This window comes from Chiloscyllium plagiosum, unplaced genomic scaffold (genome assembly GCF_037043375.1).
Source record: "Chiloscyllium plagiosum isolate Xiang-an unplaced genomic scaffold, Cpla_swu_hap1 HiC_scaffold_8, whole genome shotgun sequence".
Taxonomy (NCBI): domain Eukaryota; kingdom Metazoa; phylum Chordata; class Chondrichthyes; order Orectolobiformes; family Hemiscylliidae; genus Chiloscyllium; species Chiloscyllium plagiosum.
Window position 1 is genome coordinate 18,551,414 of NW_028270146.1, and position 18,064 is coordinate 18,569,477.

Below are 18,064 nucleotides of genomic sequence, written 5' to 3' on the forward strand. Positions count from 1 at the left end.
TCATCAGGACATTTTTGCAATAATACACCGGTGTAAATGATAGTTTCCCACTTTAATTTGCATTCGCCCCGGTGAGTGCGGGACAAAAAACTTCCACAAAATGTGCCTTTTTTCAGCAATTCTGTACTACCAAACGATGGTTAAAGTTAGAAAAGTTCAGCCTAACAGAAGAAAAGAACCTGCCTTTATATAGCACCCTTCACAACACTGGGATGCCCAAACCTTTTTCTCGCCAAATCAATTATGGTCACTATTCTGATGTAGTCACTGTTGTGATATAGGAAATTCAGAAAGCCAATGTGTGCACAGTAAGCTCCCACAAATGGCAATGGAGATAAACAGCCGCCTACTTTAGGTGCTTCCTGAAGGATAATATATTTTGCCAGAAAACTGAGAGAAATCTTATGCTCTTCTCTGAAAAGTGCAAAGGAAAACTGGAAGGGATATCAGACTCCTATGACGTTGGACTCTCATAACACAGGAAGGACTTTTCTGAATACATCATGTGGCTCCTCTAACTCTCCCACCATGAAAATACACTGTGCTTAACATAATTTTATGATATACAACACATATGTCTGCTTTGCTGTAATGCAATTGCTAAACATTTGCAGGATTGTAGAGAGTTCAGAGCATGGTTTTAATGAACAAGCAGTTTTATGCAAATAAAGAGAAAATAATGTTCCTGTAATAAGAAACAAAGACTGTATTGTGCTTTTCTCAACTTGAGGACATCCCAAAGCAGCTTCATATAGTCCCTACAGTGTGGAAACAAACCATTCAGCCCATCACATCCACACTGACTCTCCGAAGAGCATTACACCCAGATTCACTGCCCCCCCCTCCCAACCCCCTTACTCTATCCTGGAACCTTGTGTTTCCCATGGCTAAACTATACATCCCTGGACACATTGAGCAATTTAATATGACCTATCCAGCTAACCTGTACATCTTTGGACTATGGGAGGAAACCAGAGCACCAAGCAGAAACTCATGTGGACACGAGAACAATGTGCAAACTCCACACAGACAGTTGCCTGAGGCTGGAATTCAACCCTAGCACGGTGCTAACTACTGAGCCACTGTGCCACCAAGGTTACAGCCTATTATATCATGTCATGTTCACCCATTGTTGCAATGTGGGAAACTCATTAAGTCCATTCCTTCCTTCATTTATTCATGGGAATGGGTATCACTGCCTATTGCTAATTGTCCATTGATCGTAGTAGCTTGCTAGGGCTGCTTCAGAGGGCAGTTAAGAGTCAACCAGATTGCTGTGAGTCTGGAGTTACCTGTAGGCCACACCAGCAGATTTCCTTCCCTAAAGGACATCAGTGACCCAAACTGCTTTTACAACAAGTGATGATAATTGTCATGGCACCATCACTGATGCAAGGTTTATCTTCCAGATGTTTTGTTGAATTTGAATCTCACCAGCTGCTCTGGCATGAACCAATGTCCAAATCTCCAAATTACTTGCCCAGTGACATTACTATCACACTACCAGCAAAATTAAAATGACAAAGTTATGCAAAATTATTGATATAACAGTGAACACTTACAAAGTGCTGTAAAGCCAATGATGGACTAAATAAATTGTAATCAATGCTGTAATATACGACATGCAAACAGTCAATTTGCTCAAAGCAAGCTCTGTCAACAGAACTGAAATAATAGACCAGATTAACTGTCTTCTTGATGTCAGTTGAGGGATGAATATTGACTACCACAACAAAGAGTACTGCCCTTCTTCACACAGTGCCATAAGATCTTTTACATTCACCAGAGAGAGAAAATGGCCCCTTGGTTTAAAGTGTCATACAAAAAGTATTCCTCTCACACTGCAATGCTGCATTGATGGAATAATCTAGATCAGGAGCTCAAGTTCTCTCCTGTAGAATTTGATTCACAGGGAAAAAGAGACTGAAGGGTCCAAATTATACTGTCTGAGTCCTCAGTGCTTTTTGTAAAAACACCATCTCATCCTTCATTGATTTTGTGCATCACCTGTTCTGGAATATGGGAGCAGAAGCACTGCACAGTGTCCTAAGGGTCTAACCAAGTTTCTATGCAAGTTTAACATTTCAATTCTATTCCTCAAGAGGGGGAAACTCGAAGGAACATTGAGAACAAAGCAAACAAAAGCAAGTAGAGAATATAAGGAATGTATTAATGTTAAAGAGTCATACAGCACAGAAACAGACTCTTTGGTCCAACCAGTCCATTCTGAACATAATCCCAAACTAAGCCAGTCTTACCTGCCTGCTCCTGGCTTATATCCCTCTAAACCTTTCCTATTCATGTATTTCTCCAAATGTTTTTTTTAAACATTGTAATTGTGCCTGCATCCACCACTTCCTCAGGAAGTTCATTCCACATGTGAACTACCCTCTGTGTAAAATAAATTGCCCCTCATGTCTTATTTAAATTTCTCTACTCTCACCTGGAAAATGCGCCCCTACTCTTGAAATCCCCCATCTTGGGGGAAAAAAAACACCTCCCATTAACCCTATCTATACCCCTCATGATTTTATATAAGGCCATCTCTCAATCTCCAGTGAACCAAGTCCCAGCCTATCCAGCCTTTCTTTGTTACTCAAACCTTCCATACCTTTCTTTGGGCAGAGAAAAAGTAAAAAATATTGTCCTAAGCTGCGCTGAATCTTCAGCCCTGATTGTACTTTGTGGGTGAGTTTTATGTGTTGTATATCATAAAATTATGTTAAGCACAGTGTATTTTCATGGAGAGAGAGTTAGAGGAGCCACATGATGTATTTAGAAAAGTCCTTCCTGTGTTATGAGAGTCCATCGTCACAGGAGTCTGATATCCCTTCCAGTTTTCCTTTGCACTTTTCAGAGAAGAGCATAAGATTTCTCTCAGTTTTCTGGCAAAAAATATCATCCTTCAGGAAGCACCTAAAGTAGACGGCTGTTTATCTCCATTGCCATTTGTTGGAGCTTACTGTGCACACATTGGCTACATCAGAACATAATTGATTTGACGAGAAAAAAGCTTGGGCATCCCAATGTTGTGAAGGGTGCTATATAAAGGCAAGTTATTTTCTTCTGTTAGGCTGAACTTTTCTAACTTTAACCATCGTTTGGGGTGGGCAGGGTTGGAGTGAAACTAGTGATCAGCTTGTAAGCCCACAGTGGAGTGAAGCCAGCTTTAATATCTGGGTGTCATTGCCATCTCCTGTATGAATCACCCACCTAATCTCACAGGTAGTGAGGAAGCAGCAGGACTTCAAGATATCTTGACTCGATACTGTAATAATACAGTAATGTAGCAGTCAGGGCAGGCTGAGGTGAGGAGGAAGAGTAGGTCCTGACTCCATTGTCAGGCCAAGAGCACACTTCCTCCTCCCAGTCCAATGACGGAAGCCTTTTGGAAAACAAAAGGTGGGAAATTGGCCATCCCAAGTCCTTAGCAGGTTGGTTTCCCTGAAGAAACCCACAATAGGTGACGACCAAATGGGAAGCTGCACCTTGCTATCCAAGTGCCATCATCAGAACTTGAACATTTTGGGGATTCTTATGCATTCCAAAAACCTGCTACAGAAATGGTGTGGGTCAAAGGAAAGAATGCCCCCTCCATTTTGGCCACGCACACGTCCCATTCACCTCAGGCTCTGATGGGCATAGACCAAACCTTTCAACTACACGTTCAGCAAATTAAACATCAGGGGACTGTTTCAGATTGCAGTGCGAGGTGTTGGGGCTGTATGTTAAACTAAAGAGATCATCAATCATTAATGCTAGTACAACTCCCATTAATGACCTTAGCTGACTGAATCCAATGATTTGAATTAATTTGTGAATACATTTTCAAAACTTCACAACAGCGTTTGTTTCATAGTGGGACAGCAGAAATAGCGATGCATGTTTTTTTTCCTTGCTTCAGTTTGTTTTTCAATTCTAACAATTGCTCTAAAATAGCTGAGATCATCAGTCAGCCGCAGTATCAAGAGACTGCCCGCGTCACCAGTTTGTTAATGATGGCTTAATGTGATAGAAAAAACATTCTGCCCTTTCGACTTCAAAGTCAGTCAAGTACATGGACTCAAATAACAAAAAAAACCCAAAGCCCCAGGGTACAGACTTTACAGTTTTTAAGGGGCTAGATCCTGATTTCTTTGTGGTTTCTTTTTTGGTAGACCGGGATTAAATTTTGTTAAGTATTATTACTTATAGGAAATGGTGATTATTCTAACTTTCATGAATTTCTCTCCCCCGCTTTTATATAATAATCTATCAGAATGGCTGATGACTGATCTTCTGTACTCTGTGGGTAGCACTCTTGCCTCTGAGTCAGAAGGTTGTGGGTCATCTCCCACATCAGGAGCACATAATTTCTGCTTGAAGTGCTTAACAGAAGGAGTGCGACACTGCCAGTAAAGTTGCTAGTGAAGCAACAGGCACAACACTTTGACAAAAGCCTGATGCTCAAGGACCAGTTGTGTTTCTCATTTTGCTTCAGGTACCAACACCCTTCAACTCTGGTGCCTGCTACCTTCAACTTACTCCTGATGCACTACCACTGCCAAAGTAGAATTGTCATCCTTGTGTTTAAATTCCATAATGACATTTCCTCATTCAATCTTTTATCTCCAAAGATCTACAACTCCACTCGAATCCTCTGGTCTTCTGAGGCCAGTCTCTTTTACACCCTGCCCTTCCAGTGCCCCACCATTAACTGCTGCCAAGACTGGGTCCCAAGACTGGGAATGTCCTCCACAATACCTCTCCATCTCTACTTTAGATCTTTCAGACCTTCTTTAAAACCCAACTCATTGACCAATCCTTTGGTGTGACATTTATATCTTCCTTTATGTTTATGCAAAGTCCCCAGGGATATCTCTCTCCATTAAATGTGTTTTAGAAACACTTTGCTGTTGATGCATCCGCTCAAAAGGGTTCTGGAATTTTGACAAAATCAAGAAAGGGGAAAAACTGGGTGAGTTTGGGGTCTGTGTGCTGATGGCCACACCTTTCTGGGTCCCTAAGATTTCCAAACGGCAGTGGTTTTCCTCAGAGCTGTACTGACCCCACTGGTGGAAATGACCATCAATGTCCATTAATGTGTAATTCCAGGGATTTGATACTAAATGGATTCAAGGTGGCACAGACGCAGACAACTTTTTGCAAGCTCTCTACAGCAGATCTTATTCTCACATTTCTTAAAATCATTCTGCACATTTAAATCTCAGTTCTAAGTCTGTAAGAATTACTAACAATATTCACCTTCTTTGCAGCCGCAACTTTCCATTCTTCCCTCTGTCCAATCACCCTATGATCTTTGTATGATATGATCTGCCTGTACTGCATGCAAAACAAAACTTCGCACTGTACTTAGGTACATGTGACAATAATAAATCAAATCAAATTCTCTCTTTGCAAGTGTGCAAGGGGCCCAGTGGTAGAAAGCGATTTCCTCCAATTTACTTTAGATTGGCTTGTTTCTTAATATTTTTCAGGTCAACAGTTTTGACGATGGTTGTCCCTTCATTGCCAGTTATATGACAGTTGGTTTCCCCCATTGGAAAATAACAGCACAGTGGTAACATTAATGGTTCAGCAATTCAGAGGCACGATTACTGCTCTGGGAATACAAGTTCAAACCCCATCATGGCAGCTGAGGTGATGTCATTTGACAAATCTAGAGTGAAAAACTCAAGTCAGAGTGACCATGAAACAATCAGGAATGTGGTTGACTCTTAACTTCCCTCTGGATAGGCCTAGCATGTCACAAAGCTGGATCAACTGCCCCAGAAGAATCAAGAAGGAATTAAGTTAGATAGATCACTGGCATTGGCTCAGGCACCAGAAATGGTGGCAGCATACCCTCCCCAGTCCACGCTGTGAAGTCTTCCTCGTTTTTATCCGGGACCTTTGGCTAAAATTGGGCAAGCTGTCCCACAGTCTGGTGAAGCAACAGCCTGACATAGTCACGCTCACCAAATCATACCTTACAATGTCTGAAACTGCACCAGCACCTGGCAAAAAAACGCATAACGTACAGAATGTTTTTGAGATATAGTTTTTAGGGCTAAAGGGATCCAAAAAGAATGTGGAGGAAGTAAGAACAGGGTGCAGAGTTGAATGATCAGCCATGATCATATTGAATGATGAAGCAGGCTCAAAAGGCCAAATGGCCTACTTCTGTTCCTATTTTCTATGTTTCTATGCTTTGGCAGCAAAACAGTCTGGCATTAATACTGAAGATTAAGCCAGACATAGCTGGACCTCTAACCAAGCTGTTTGAGTCGAGTTCCAACACTGGTATCTACTTGCCAATGTGGTGAATTTCCAAGTATGAATTGCCTCTGGAAAGCAGGGCAAATCCAACCAGCCTATTACTGCCACATCAGTCAATTATCAATCATTAGCAAAGTCTTCCTATTGCCATAAATGTAAAATCTTGCACTTATTCAGCACATTATTGAAATAACTCCACAGAGTCTGATACCCCATCACCAAATCACACTTTATTTACACATGGAGAGGCCTTGACACTAATCCAGTTCCCTCAGAGCGAGCTCTCAGAGTGAAGAGGATGTCTGGCACTCCTTTACTATCAGCCAGGGCTTCTCGAGTGGATCAGATTAACAGCCCCAATAAAGGAACTCATATTCTATGAGGTCCATCTGGCTGACCTTATTATAATCACAACTCTTTTATTACTGAATGTCCTCTTTATTGCCAATTAGGTGTGGTCCCAGAAATAACATAGGAAACACAGTGAGCTTTCTCACACAGCAATGTGATTCGATCAGATAATATGTTTTAATGTTTGATTGAGGGATAAATGTTAGCCAGGACAATGGGTGTAGCTACTCTGTTCATCTTCAAAATAGTGCCTGAGGATTCCTTTCCATCCACCCAGAACAGCAGAAAGGGTCTCATTTCAAATTTCATCTGAAACCTTTTGGCACTTCAGACTGTGCAGCACTCCTTCAATACCGCATTGGAGTGTCAGCCTTGATTTTGCGCTCAAATCCAGCTGAGAAACTTTACCTTTCTCACTCAGAAGCAATAACACTGCCCAATAGCTAAGGCTGACACAAGTCCAAATTTGACTATTTGCTCTTTTCTTAATTTATCTCTAACTGAATCCAATCCTTTGTCTGCAATACTTCCAGCCTTACATTCCAGTATGCACCTATCTTCCACTATTCCTGCTCTTTCAATTATCAGTGTCTAATCTTTACGCAAATACAGAAGGAGGCATCTTAATTTCAGGAAACATCTCACCATCAACACTGTTGGTTAGCTCAGAAATCAACAAAACCTCTTTTCTTAAAAGGTCACTGCCCATGGAGTTGGCTCCAGTGTCTTTCTAACATTTGCTTGAAGGAAATGTGTGAATGGTCATCACAGTCGTATGTGGGGTGGTACGGTGGCTCAGTGGTTAGCACTGCTACACTCACAGTGCCAGGGACCCGGGTTCAATTCCAGCCTCGAGTGACTGCCTGTGTGGCATTTGCACGTGCTCCCTGTGTCTGCATGGGTTTCCTCTGGGTGCTCCGGTTTCCTCCCACACTCTAAAGATGTGTAAGTTAGGTGGATTGGCCATGTTAAATTACCCACAGTGTTCAGAGATGTTTAGGTGAAGTGCATTAGCCATGGGGAATGCAGAGTTAAAGGGATAGAGTAGGGGGATGGGTCTGGGTGGGATGCTCTTCGGTGGGTTGGTGTGGACTTGTTGGGTCGAATGGTCTGTGGGGATTCTATATAAAAAATATTGAACCATGCAGATGTGCTATTCATAAATAAAACCAGACTGTAAATTTGCCTATGCAAAGTGGAATCATGTGAATATTTCAGTCAAGATGAGAGTGGTGCTGGAAAAGCACAGCAGGTCAGGCAGCATCCGAGGAGCAGGAAAATCCATGTTTCTGATGAAGGGCTCCTGCCCGAAACGTCGACTTTCCTGCTCTTCTGATGTTGCCTGACCTGCTGTGCTTTTCCAGCACCACTCTCATCTTGACTGAAATATTCACATGATTCCACTTTGCATAGGCAGATTGGAAAAGTTACAGCTTTAAATGGTTGATCATAGCCCGTACCATACAACCTGTCACACTTGGGCACTATTTGAAGTGGACAACTTGACAGAGGTGGAAGATGTAGGAGGTGTGGTCTAGTCCAACATTTTTGGTGCAACTTACAGTCCAGCATTATTTGCAGCAACTTTTACATCAATGCACAGCAACAGGGCAACAACAATACAACTTGCCATCATTCAGGAATCCTGAAGAAGGGCTTATGCCCGAAACGTCGATTCTCCTGCTCCTCAGATGCTGCCTGGCCTGCTGTGTTTTTCCGGCATCATATTTTTCAACTCTGGTCTCCAACATCTGCAGTCCTCACTTTCTCCAACTTGCCATTATTGTAAGGATTAACAACAACCCATCATACATGCAATGCAATGTTGGTGCTTTCTTTCACTGGACACTTTATCTAAAGAGGACCTGGGTTGCACTGGTCATGTAGGGTTACAGAATTATGTAGATAAAGGCCATTCAGGCCACTGTATGTTCATTAACATTTTGAAAATGATATCCCTTGCGTCTCACCCCTTGTTCATAAACCCCTGGACGTTTCCCTCACCATCTATTTATCCATCTGGAAGTGATTACTGAACCAGCTTGCTTTGTCTCTTAGACAATGCATAATAATTAACTTTAATCATCATGATACCTCTTTATTGTTCTTTGGCATTAATAGTTACTCTGTTGCTTTAACTTCAGCATAGCCATCATTCTGTAATAATTTCATGTCTGCTTTGCTCTCTCTGCAAATAAAGAGTTACTTCATGAATATTCATTTACTTTTTAGTGATAAATTCCGTACAGACAGGACAGTCACCATCATGCTCTTTGCTGTCTTTTCAAAGGAGTCAACAATCCAATGAGCAGGTATAACTCTCATCCATTGTGGAGTGCTGGCTGATGTGAAGTGACTGTATGAAAATCCTGATTTATTGAAAGTGATCCTTCTGGCCCCTAAAGGAGATTGTGTTCCCTTGCCTTGAAAACATAATGTTCCTTGGGCAGCACTTAAAATCCACTTATCAATCAGTGAAAAACATCAGGAGAGGCAGGCATCCCCATTTTTTAATAACCTCAAATCCATAGCAAATGCAAAAGGTTTACTATTAATGATAACAAGGTCTTTGAGCTGATGATCTCAGGAGATTGATTACAGTAGGAAGAATACAAGTTGCTATGTGATCCAAAATTCTCATAGAAATCAAACTGCGCTTCACCTGGAGTGTTTACATAACAGAGAGAATCACAAACTCTAATGAAAGGCTGAAAACACAAGCTTGAGAAACCAGGGTGACAGAATGACCTGCCGCTCGATCCTGGAGGGAACAGTGGTCGCTACGCTGCACTTTCAAACTGTTGAGCTTTCTCCTCTCATCACAAGTACTGCTCATCCCCAATGGAAAGATGGAGCTGCAGGATAGTGCCACAGGCCAGTGATGGAGCTGTCCAAGGTTCTGTCTTTTGGATGAGGCATTAAACTGATGCCCACTTGGGAGAACATAAAACATGCAGTGACGGTGTTTCGGGGAAACAACCCCAGTGCCTTTGTCAGTATTAAACCTTCAAGCAACACCCCGAAAGTCTAGGTCATTGGTTTCATTGTCTGTCTGTGCGGTTTTACAGTGTGCAAACTAGTTGTCGCAGGTCCTACATGCCAACACACAAGGGTAATTCAAAGACACTTTAATGTTTGTAACTTGTTTTGGGAAGTCACTGGGGTGGTGAAAGGTGCAAAATAAATGCAAGCTCTTCCTTCTTGCCTCTTTTCATTGCTGGAGAACTCCAAAAGATGCAATATGTTAAAGGACAATTAGTCAAGTGAATTTATTCAGCAGAACTTACTGTCATGCTTGGAAACTGACCTTGGACATGAAACACTTGTCCTTTTGGATGGAAATTGCTCTTCTCAACATTATGTCCACATTATGTTATGAAAAACATCACAGATCATTGTGCCAAGCACCAGGTAACCCATTGTACTAAAAACCAGATAAAGGGCAATGAGAATAGCCTAGACCATAGCCTTTTAATCCATTTAGAACATAGAAACATAGAAAAAATACAGCGCAGTACAGGCCCTTTGGCCCTCGATGTTACGCCGATCCAAGCCCTCCTAACCTACACTAGCCCACTATCCTCCATATGCCTATCCAATGCCCGCTTAAATGCCCATAATGAGGGAGAGTCCACCACTGCTACTGGCAGGGCATTCCATGAACTCACGACTCGCTGAGTAAAGAATCTACCCCTAACATCTGTCCTATACCTACCACCCCTTAATTTAAAGCTATGCCCCCTCGTAATAGCTGACTCTATATTTGGAAAAAGGTTCTCATGGTCAACCCTATCTAAACCCCTAATCATCTTGTACACCTCTATCAAGTCACCCCTAAACCTTCTTTTCTCCAATGAAAACAGCCCCAAGTGCCTCAGCCTTTCCTCATACGATCTTCCTACCATACCAGGCAACATCCTGGTAAACCTCCTCTGCACCCGTTCCAGTGCCTCCACATCCTTCCTATAGTATGGCGACCAAAACTGCACACAATACTCCAGATGCGGCCGCACCAGAGTCTTATACAACTGCAACATGACCTCAGGACTCCGGAACTCAATTCCTCTACCAATAAAAGCCAGTACGCCATATGCGTTCTTCACCGCACTATTTACCTGGGTGGAAACTTTCAGAGATCTGTGTACATGGACACCAAGATCCCTCTGCTCATCCACACTACCAAGTATCCAACCACTATCCCAGTACCCCATCTTTTTGTTACTCTTACCAAAGTGAATCACCTCACACTTACCTACATTGAACTCCATTTGCCACCTTTCTGCCCAGCTCTGCAGCTTATCTATATCCCGCTGTACCCTGACACATCCTTCCTCACTGTCAACAACTCCACCGACTTTCGTATCATCCGCAAACTTGCTCACCCAACTTTCTAGCCCCTCCTCCAGGTCATTTATAAAAATGACAAACAGCAATGGCCCCAAAACAGATCCTTGCGGGACACCGCTAGTAACTGCACTCCAAGATGAACCTTTACTATCAACTACTACCCTCTGTCTTCTTCCAGCCAGCCAATTCCTAATCCAAACCTCCAACTCACCCTCAATGCCATACCTCCGTATTTTTTGCAGTAGCCTACCATGGAGAATCTTATCAAATGCTTTACTAAAATCCATATACACCACATCTACTGCTTTCCCCTCGTCCACCTCCTTAGTCACCTTCTCAAAGAATTCAATAAGGTTTGTGAGGCACGACCTGCCCTTCACAAAACCATGCTGACTATCCTTGATCACATTATTCCTATCCAGATGTTCATAAATCCTATCCCTTACAATTCTCTCTAAGATTTTGCCCACAACAGAAGTGAGACTCACCGGCCTATAGTTACTAGGGTTATCTCTACTCCCCTTCTTGAACAAGGGAACCACATTTGCTATCCTCCAGTCTTCTGGCACTATTCCTGTAGACAATGAGGACATAAAAATCAAGGCCAATGGCTCTGCAATCTCCTCCCTTGATTCCCAGAGAATCCTAGGATAAATGCCATCAGGCCCAGGGGACTTATCTATTTTCACCCTTTCCAGAATTTCCAACATCTCTTCCCTACATACCTCAAAGCCGTCCATTCCAATTAATTGTGACTCAGTATTCACATCGGCAACAATGTCCTGTTCCTGAGTGAATACTAACGAAAAGTATTCATTCAGTGTCTCCACAATCTCTTCAGCCTCCACACGCAACTTCCTACTATTATCCTTGACTGGACCTATTCCTACCCTAGTCATTCTTTTATTCCTGACATACCTATAGAAAGCCTTTGGGTTTTCCCTAATCCTACCAACTAAGGACTTTTCATGTCCCATCCTTGCTGCTCTTAGCTCTCTCTTCAGATCCTTCCTGGCTACCTTATAACTCTCAATTGCCCCAATTGAACCTTCACGCCTCATCTTTACATTGGCCGCCCTCTTCCCTTTAACAAGGGATTACAATTCCATATTAAACCACGGCTCCCTCACACGGCCCTTTCCTCCCTGCCTGACAGGTACATACTTATCAAGGACACTCAATAGTTGCTCCTTGAACAAGCTCCACATATCAATTGCGCCCTTCCCTTGAAGCCTACTTTTCCAAGCCACGCATCCTAAGTCCTGCCTCACCGCATCATAATTTCCCTGCCCCCAGCTATAACTCTTGCCCTGCAGTGCACACTTATCCCTCTCCATCACTAGAGTAAAAGTCACCGAATTGTGGTCACTGTCCCCAAAGTGCTCACCTACCTCCAATTCTAACACCTGGCCTGGTTCGTTACCCAGAATGTCACATATTGGCAATTTGTATTCTTCCTACTGTAATCAATCTCCTGAGATCATCAGCTCAAACATCTTGTTATCATTAATAGTAAACCTTTTGCATTGGCTATGGATTTGAGGTTATTAAACAATGGGGAAGCCTGCCTCTCCTGATGTTTTTCACTGATTGATAAGTGGATTGTAAGTGCTGCCCAAGGAACATGATGTTTCTAATCCAAAGGAACACAATCTCCTTTAGGGGCCAGAAGGAGCACTTTCAGTAAATCAGGATTTTCATACAGTCACCTCACATTGGCCAGCACTCAACAATGATGAGAGTTATACCTGCTCACTGGATTGTGGACTCTTTGAAAAGTCAGCAAAGAGCATGATGGTGACTGTCCTGTCTGTACAGAATTTATCACTAAAAAGTGAATGAATGTTCATGAAGTAACTCTTTATTTGCAGAGAGAGCAAAACAGACATGAAATTATTTCTGATTGATGGCTAGGCTGAAATTAAGGTAACCAAGTAACTATTAATCCCTACAGAATAAAGATGTGTCACAAGGATTAAAATTAATTATTGTGTATTGTCTAAGAGGCAAAGCAAGCTGGTTCAGTAATCACTTCCAAAAGGATAAACAGATGGCGAGGGAAATGTGCAGGGGTTTGTGAACAAGGGGTGAGACTAAAGAGATACCATTTTCAAAAAGTTAATGGAGATACAATGGGCGAAATGACCTTTATCTGCATAATTCTGTTACTGCATGACCAGTGCAATCCAGGTCCTCTTTAGATAAAATGTCCAGTGAAAGAAAACTGAAAGAAAGCACCAACATTGCATTGTTTGTACAATGGGTTGTTGTTAATATTGAATTACATGTCTACATCCACACCACTCAAATCAATAGCAGATATCCAGCAGCCAGAAGTGGAGGATAATTAGTTCTCACAGCATTCGTGATATCTCTGTGACAACAATCGAAAGCATTAGCGTAGAGAATTATAGTGCCACATCGGAACTGCAGTCCCTGAGTGGAGTTCCATTTGCTGGTGAGGACTGTATGTACCTCTGTATGAGTGTATATGTAGGTGTCTCTGTGGGTGTCTCCATGCTTCCTAGGTAAACACCATTACAGGTTGTTTTCATGTCACACTATTTTGGGCCTCACTATTGAATTACCACTAAAAGCGAATGCAATCAGATTAAAGGAAGACTTGCACTTTTACACCACTTTTTGACAGTATTAGAAGCACAGGTTCCTTTAAGAGTTCACCAGATGATGTTGTCCAATCAAACTGCTCAGAAATGTTAATACAATTCTGGGGCAGGTGGAACTTGAATACAGGCCTCTTGTATCAGACGGAGAGACACTACCACTGTGCCAGAAGAGAGCCCAAAAGCAACTAGAACAGCTCGAGAGTTGATGGTGAGAAGGTTATGCTCAGTGATACTGAAGAATTGGGTCTTCTGTTGTAATTTGTTCATTGTTTAAGTGGTCAAATGGATGATTTAGTGGTGGTTTCTTTTTAAAAACAAAGAGCTGGGCTCTTCATCAACTCAGGGGGCACACATTTAAGGTGAGGGGGGAAAGTTCAAAGGAGATGTGAGGGGCAAGTTGTTTATACAGAGTGGCAGGAATCTGGAATGTGCTGCTGGGGGTGGTGATGGAGGCAGATACGATAGGGCATTTGAAGGGACTTTTAGATAAACACATGAATATGCAAGGAATGGAGTGATATGGACCTAGGGCAGGCAGAAGGAATTAGTTTAATTTGGCATCATGTTTGACACAACATCGTGGGTCGAAGGGCCCATTCCTGTGCTGTACTTACTGTTCTATGTTCTATCAACAGGTCCAGATAGCAGTCAGAGTAGCAGTCATAATTTGCAACTGCCTACCTCTCTTCTACAGCTACATCTGTCCATTGGTCTCTTTGGAATGGCAGCACAAGGCATTCACCAGTAGCCTTTCAGACTTAGGTGGCTACCCCTGGGACTGGTGTGCATTAACTCCTTCACTAAAACTATTTTGCTTCAGTCACTCCCTTGCCTTCTCCCTTTTTGATTGTTTTTGTTATTGTTATGTTGACCTTGGTGGGCAATGTTTGCAATGTACTGATTGAATGATTTGGTAATGGATTATTAAAATTTAAAAAAAGAGCTGGGTTCTTCCCCAGTGGGAAAATAAAAACTGTTTTGCTTGGGTGATTTGGTAATTTGGTGGTGGCTTTCTTTGTTTTAAAAAGAAAGTGAAGTTTTCAGCAATCCTGCATGACAGTAAAATATTGCGGTTCATGGGATCCCAGTTATAAATATCTATTACGTGGTGTTCCACAATCCATGGGCCAGCTACACTTGAGATACTGAAGGGCGCAACCCTTTTTTCTTCACTTTAAACATAACTGTCATTAGTCTTTTAGTCATACTGTAGCCCCATGCTCCTAATCTTGAGGCACTTGGTGCAGATGAGTTCCTTGTGGACCTGCTCCTGCACCTGCCCAGACTAGCCATCAACAGATCAAGGTAATGGGGTCATTTAGGGGGAGAGTCTTAATTCTCAACTGTCTGCCTCTCTTTCATAGTTACATCCATGCCTCAGCGTCTTTGGAGAGAATGGATGCAAAGTCTACTTATATCCTTGAGGGTTTTCAGAATAGGTGGGCACCAGAGGAGCTCAGATGCATTATTTCGTCCTCCTATGATATTTTGGTTTATTACATGCCCCTGATCAATATTTTTTCCAGTTGAGTTCCTTTTAATGTTGGTTATCATCACATTGCCCCTCAAAGTCGGCAGTTTTTGTTATTTGTTAAAACGCTGAGTTCTTCTCCAGTGGACGTCAGCTTCTGGACAGACAAAGGGTCCAAAAGGGAAACTGGTGTTTGCGCTAAACTGCAAAGTTCAAATAACACCTTCATAAATCTCTGAAAGACCTTTTCTGCCGAATTTATCATAGGGATATCAGTCTGTGGAACGCCTTTCACAACCCCAGAATACCTCAAGTACTTTTGAAGGTGCTGCAGGAAATGCGACAACCATTTTATCGAACAGCAAATTCCCACAAACTACAATGTAATAACAAGAAGTTAACCTACTTAACTGGTGTCAATTGAGAGATAACTGTTTGCCAGGATGAGGTGAGCTCTTCTACTCTTCTTCAAAATAATGGATCTTTTATGCCTACCCAAAAAAAGCAGATTGGGCATGCACTGTAACAGCTCTTCTTAAAATTGGTCCCTCTGACAGTGCAGCACTCAATTAGTACTGCATCAGAGTGGGAGCTTCGATTTTGTTTGCCCTCACTGGAATCCTGGTACAATGGCAAATGTCCTAAAAACTGAACCCCATCAGATCCATATAATGTAGCAGCAGCCCATCGTCTTATTCCGAATGCAGCAAACACACCACAAATCAATCAAGGACTTCTGGACTGCTGAGAGTTTTTTCTCAAAGCATTGTGAAATGCTAATAATAAGCCTGCTAGATTTCCAAGTGTTACTCACCTCAGTCTCAGACACCGGCGTCTGGTCAATTCCTTTGGTTATAGAGGCCCAGGATCTGGCGGTGAGCATGCAGGCAAAGAGTGGGTACAGGTCCCCAGCCCCCAGCCTCCGGCTGTACATCTCGATGCCTTTCATGTCTGTTCTTATCAGAGAATGCCACAAGCGGCAATAGTCGAGGCGGAACTCTTCGGTCAAGTTCTGGACAAAGCCAAGAATAAAACAGCAGTCAAGAGAAAGAGGCAATCATTAGAACTGAGCATCAATTTAGCATCAGAAGTGTTCAGAATCACAAAATTGATCTAGCACAGGAGGAGTCCATTTGACCCACTGTGCCTGCACTAGTTCTCTAAATAAGAATATTACTTATTATCTATTGTTTTTCTTTTCCATAGCCTTGCACATTACTTGCATCCAAGTAATCATTCACTGCCCTCTTTCGTGCCTCAACTGAACCTACATCCACCACAGTTCCAGGCACGGCATTCCATAAGCTAAATGTTTATATTTGCGCCTATTTTCAAATCACTTTGATTCTGTGCCCTCTGGTTCTTGGTCCTTTTACAAGTGGAGATAGTTCTCCCCTTGTATTCTATCAAGCCCCGTTCATGATTTTGAAACTGTCTTGTCAGATCTCCTATTTGCCTTCTTCTCTCCAAGGTGAACATTCCCACCTTCCTCAATGTATCCTCATTGTTTAAGTTCCTCCTCCCTGGAACCATTCCTGAAAGACATTTCTGCACTCTCCCCACACTTTCACATCCTTCCTACGATGTAGCGCCCATAACTGTACACAATACTCCAGCTGAGATCTAACAAGTATCTTTTTCCCAACAGCTTTATGCATACACTTAGGGTTTCCAACTATAATGAAATCTATTGCTGGAGATTAAATCACGCCCCCTAGCCTACACTCAAGTCAGTCAGCCCATGGCCAGCCACATCCATCCTTGTGACACACTGTCTTCCACCATCTGGCAAGCAAAGAGAGTCTTTGCCAAATAGGGTGAAGCCTGACTATCAGCAAGAAAAGCATTTGTTTTCCTGTGCTCAATATTTTTACAACTGGTAGAGCAAAATGTTTAAAAATAATGACTTTTTTTTGTAATTTTCTTCAATGTGCCTATGGTATATCTCCACTACTGTGCACACTGTAGCACCTTGGGAGACTGCCCTTTGACACCAGGTCAATTCTGAAGAGTGAGAAAATGTAAATGCAATAGGTCTTCAAATCTTTATATAGAATTTACTCACAGAATTAAATTAGTCAGCTCAACTGGCTTATGCAGTTATTTTTGCAGATTAACTCTCTCGCCATCTCCTTTCTGCCTTGTGTACCTGTCTTTAAAGACAACCCCAATTCTCCTCTACCACTCCGTAAGCAGCTGATTCCACATTTGAACCATCCTCTCAGTGTCTGGTAAACTCTTCATCAGATTTATTACTGAATACCTTATATTGATGGCATTTAGTTTTGAATTATTCCATCTTCCCTACGCTTGTATGAACTTCTGCTAGATACAAGACAGATGGATAAATCTGCTGCAGCAGCATTAGCAGAATAAGGATAAACACTTTTCCAGATCAGTGAATATCCCATCTTTTTTCAATAGAGATGCAAATATCAAACACAATGCAAACAGATTTGAGGCAAACATGATTACGTCTTTGGGTGTTATTTTTGTATCTTAACGCACATCAAAGGGTGAAAAGTTCATATTAGTTGATAATAGTGTTGGAACAGGCCAAGAATGAGTTCAGCAACCATCAACTGAAAAACACAACTTCAGCTTGAACATGGTAAATCTAAAACTACACTGCGACTCATCAGACAGTGGTCAATCTATGGAATAGATTCCCTGCAATGATGAAGGAAGTTGCTTGTTTTGATTCATTTAAATGCAACTGAGGAAGGCCTGTTTTCAGAAGTAACATTTTGGTGTGGAGTATCTGACAAATTTGAGGTAATGTACATGACGAGTGTTGGGAATTGGGCAAGTTTATCCAGTTTGCTTCAATGTCTACCCTGCGCTCACCCTCACATGGTCCATCGCTGATGACTCCCTTCCCTTCCTCGACATCTCTGCTTCCATTTCTGGGGGTAGGCTGGTCACCACTATCCACTACAAACCCACCGAATCCCACAGTTAGCTTGACTATACGTCCTCACATCCCACTTCTTGTAAAGATTCTATTCCA

The 18,064-nt window shown here is 42.2% G+C and overlaps 1 protein-coding gene across 2 annotated transcripts in view; it reads right to left on the minus strand.

Moving 5' to 3' along the window:
- The window catches only part of adck1 (aarF domain containing kinase 1), a 673,127-nt gene that overhangs the window by 190,824 nt on the left and 464,239 nt on the right, over positions 1-18,064 (minus strand). For both annotated transcript variants that reach the window (XM_087989469.1, XM_043697034.2), the window contains exon 9: positions 15,869-16,066. In XM_087989469.1, the coding sequence (XP_087845595.1) occupies positions 15,869-16,066 (198 nt within the window). The remainder of the gene's footprint in view (positions 1-15,868; positions 16,067-18,064) is intronic.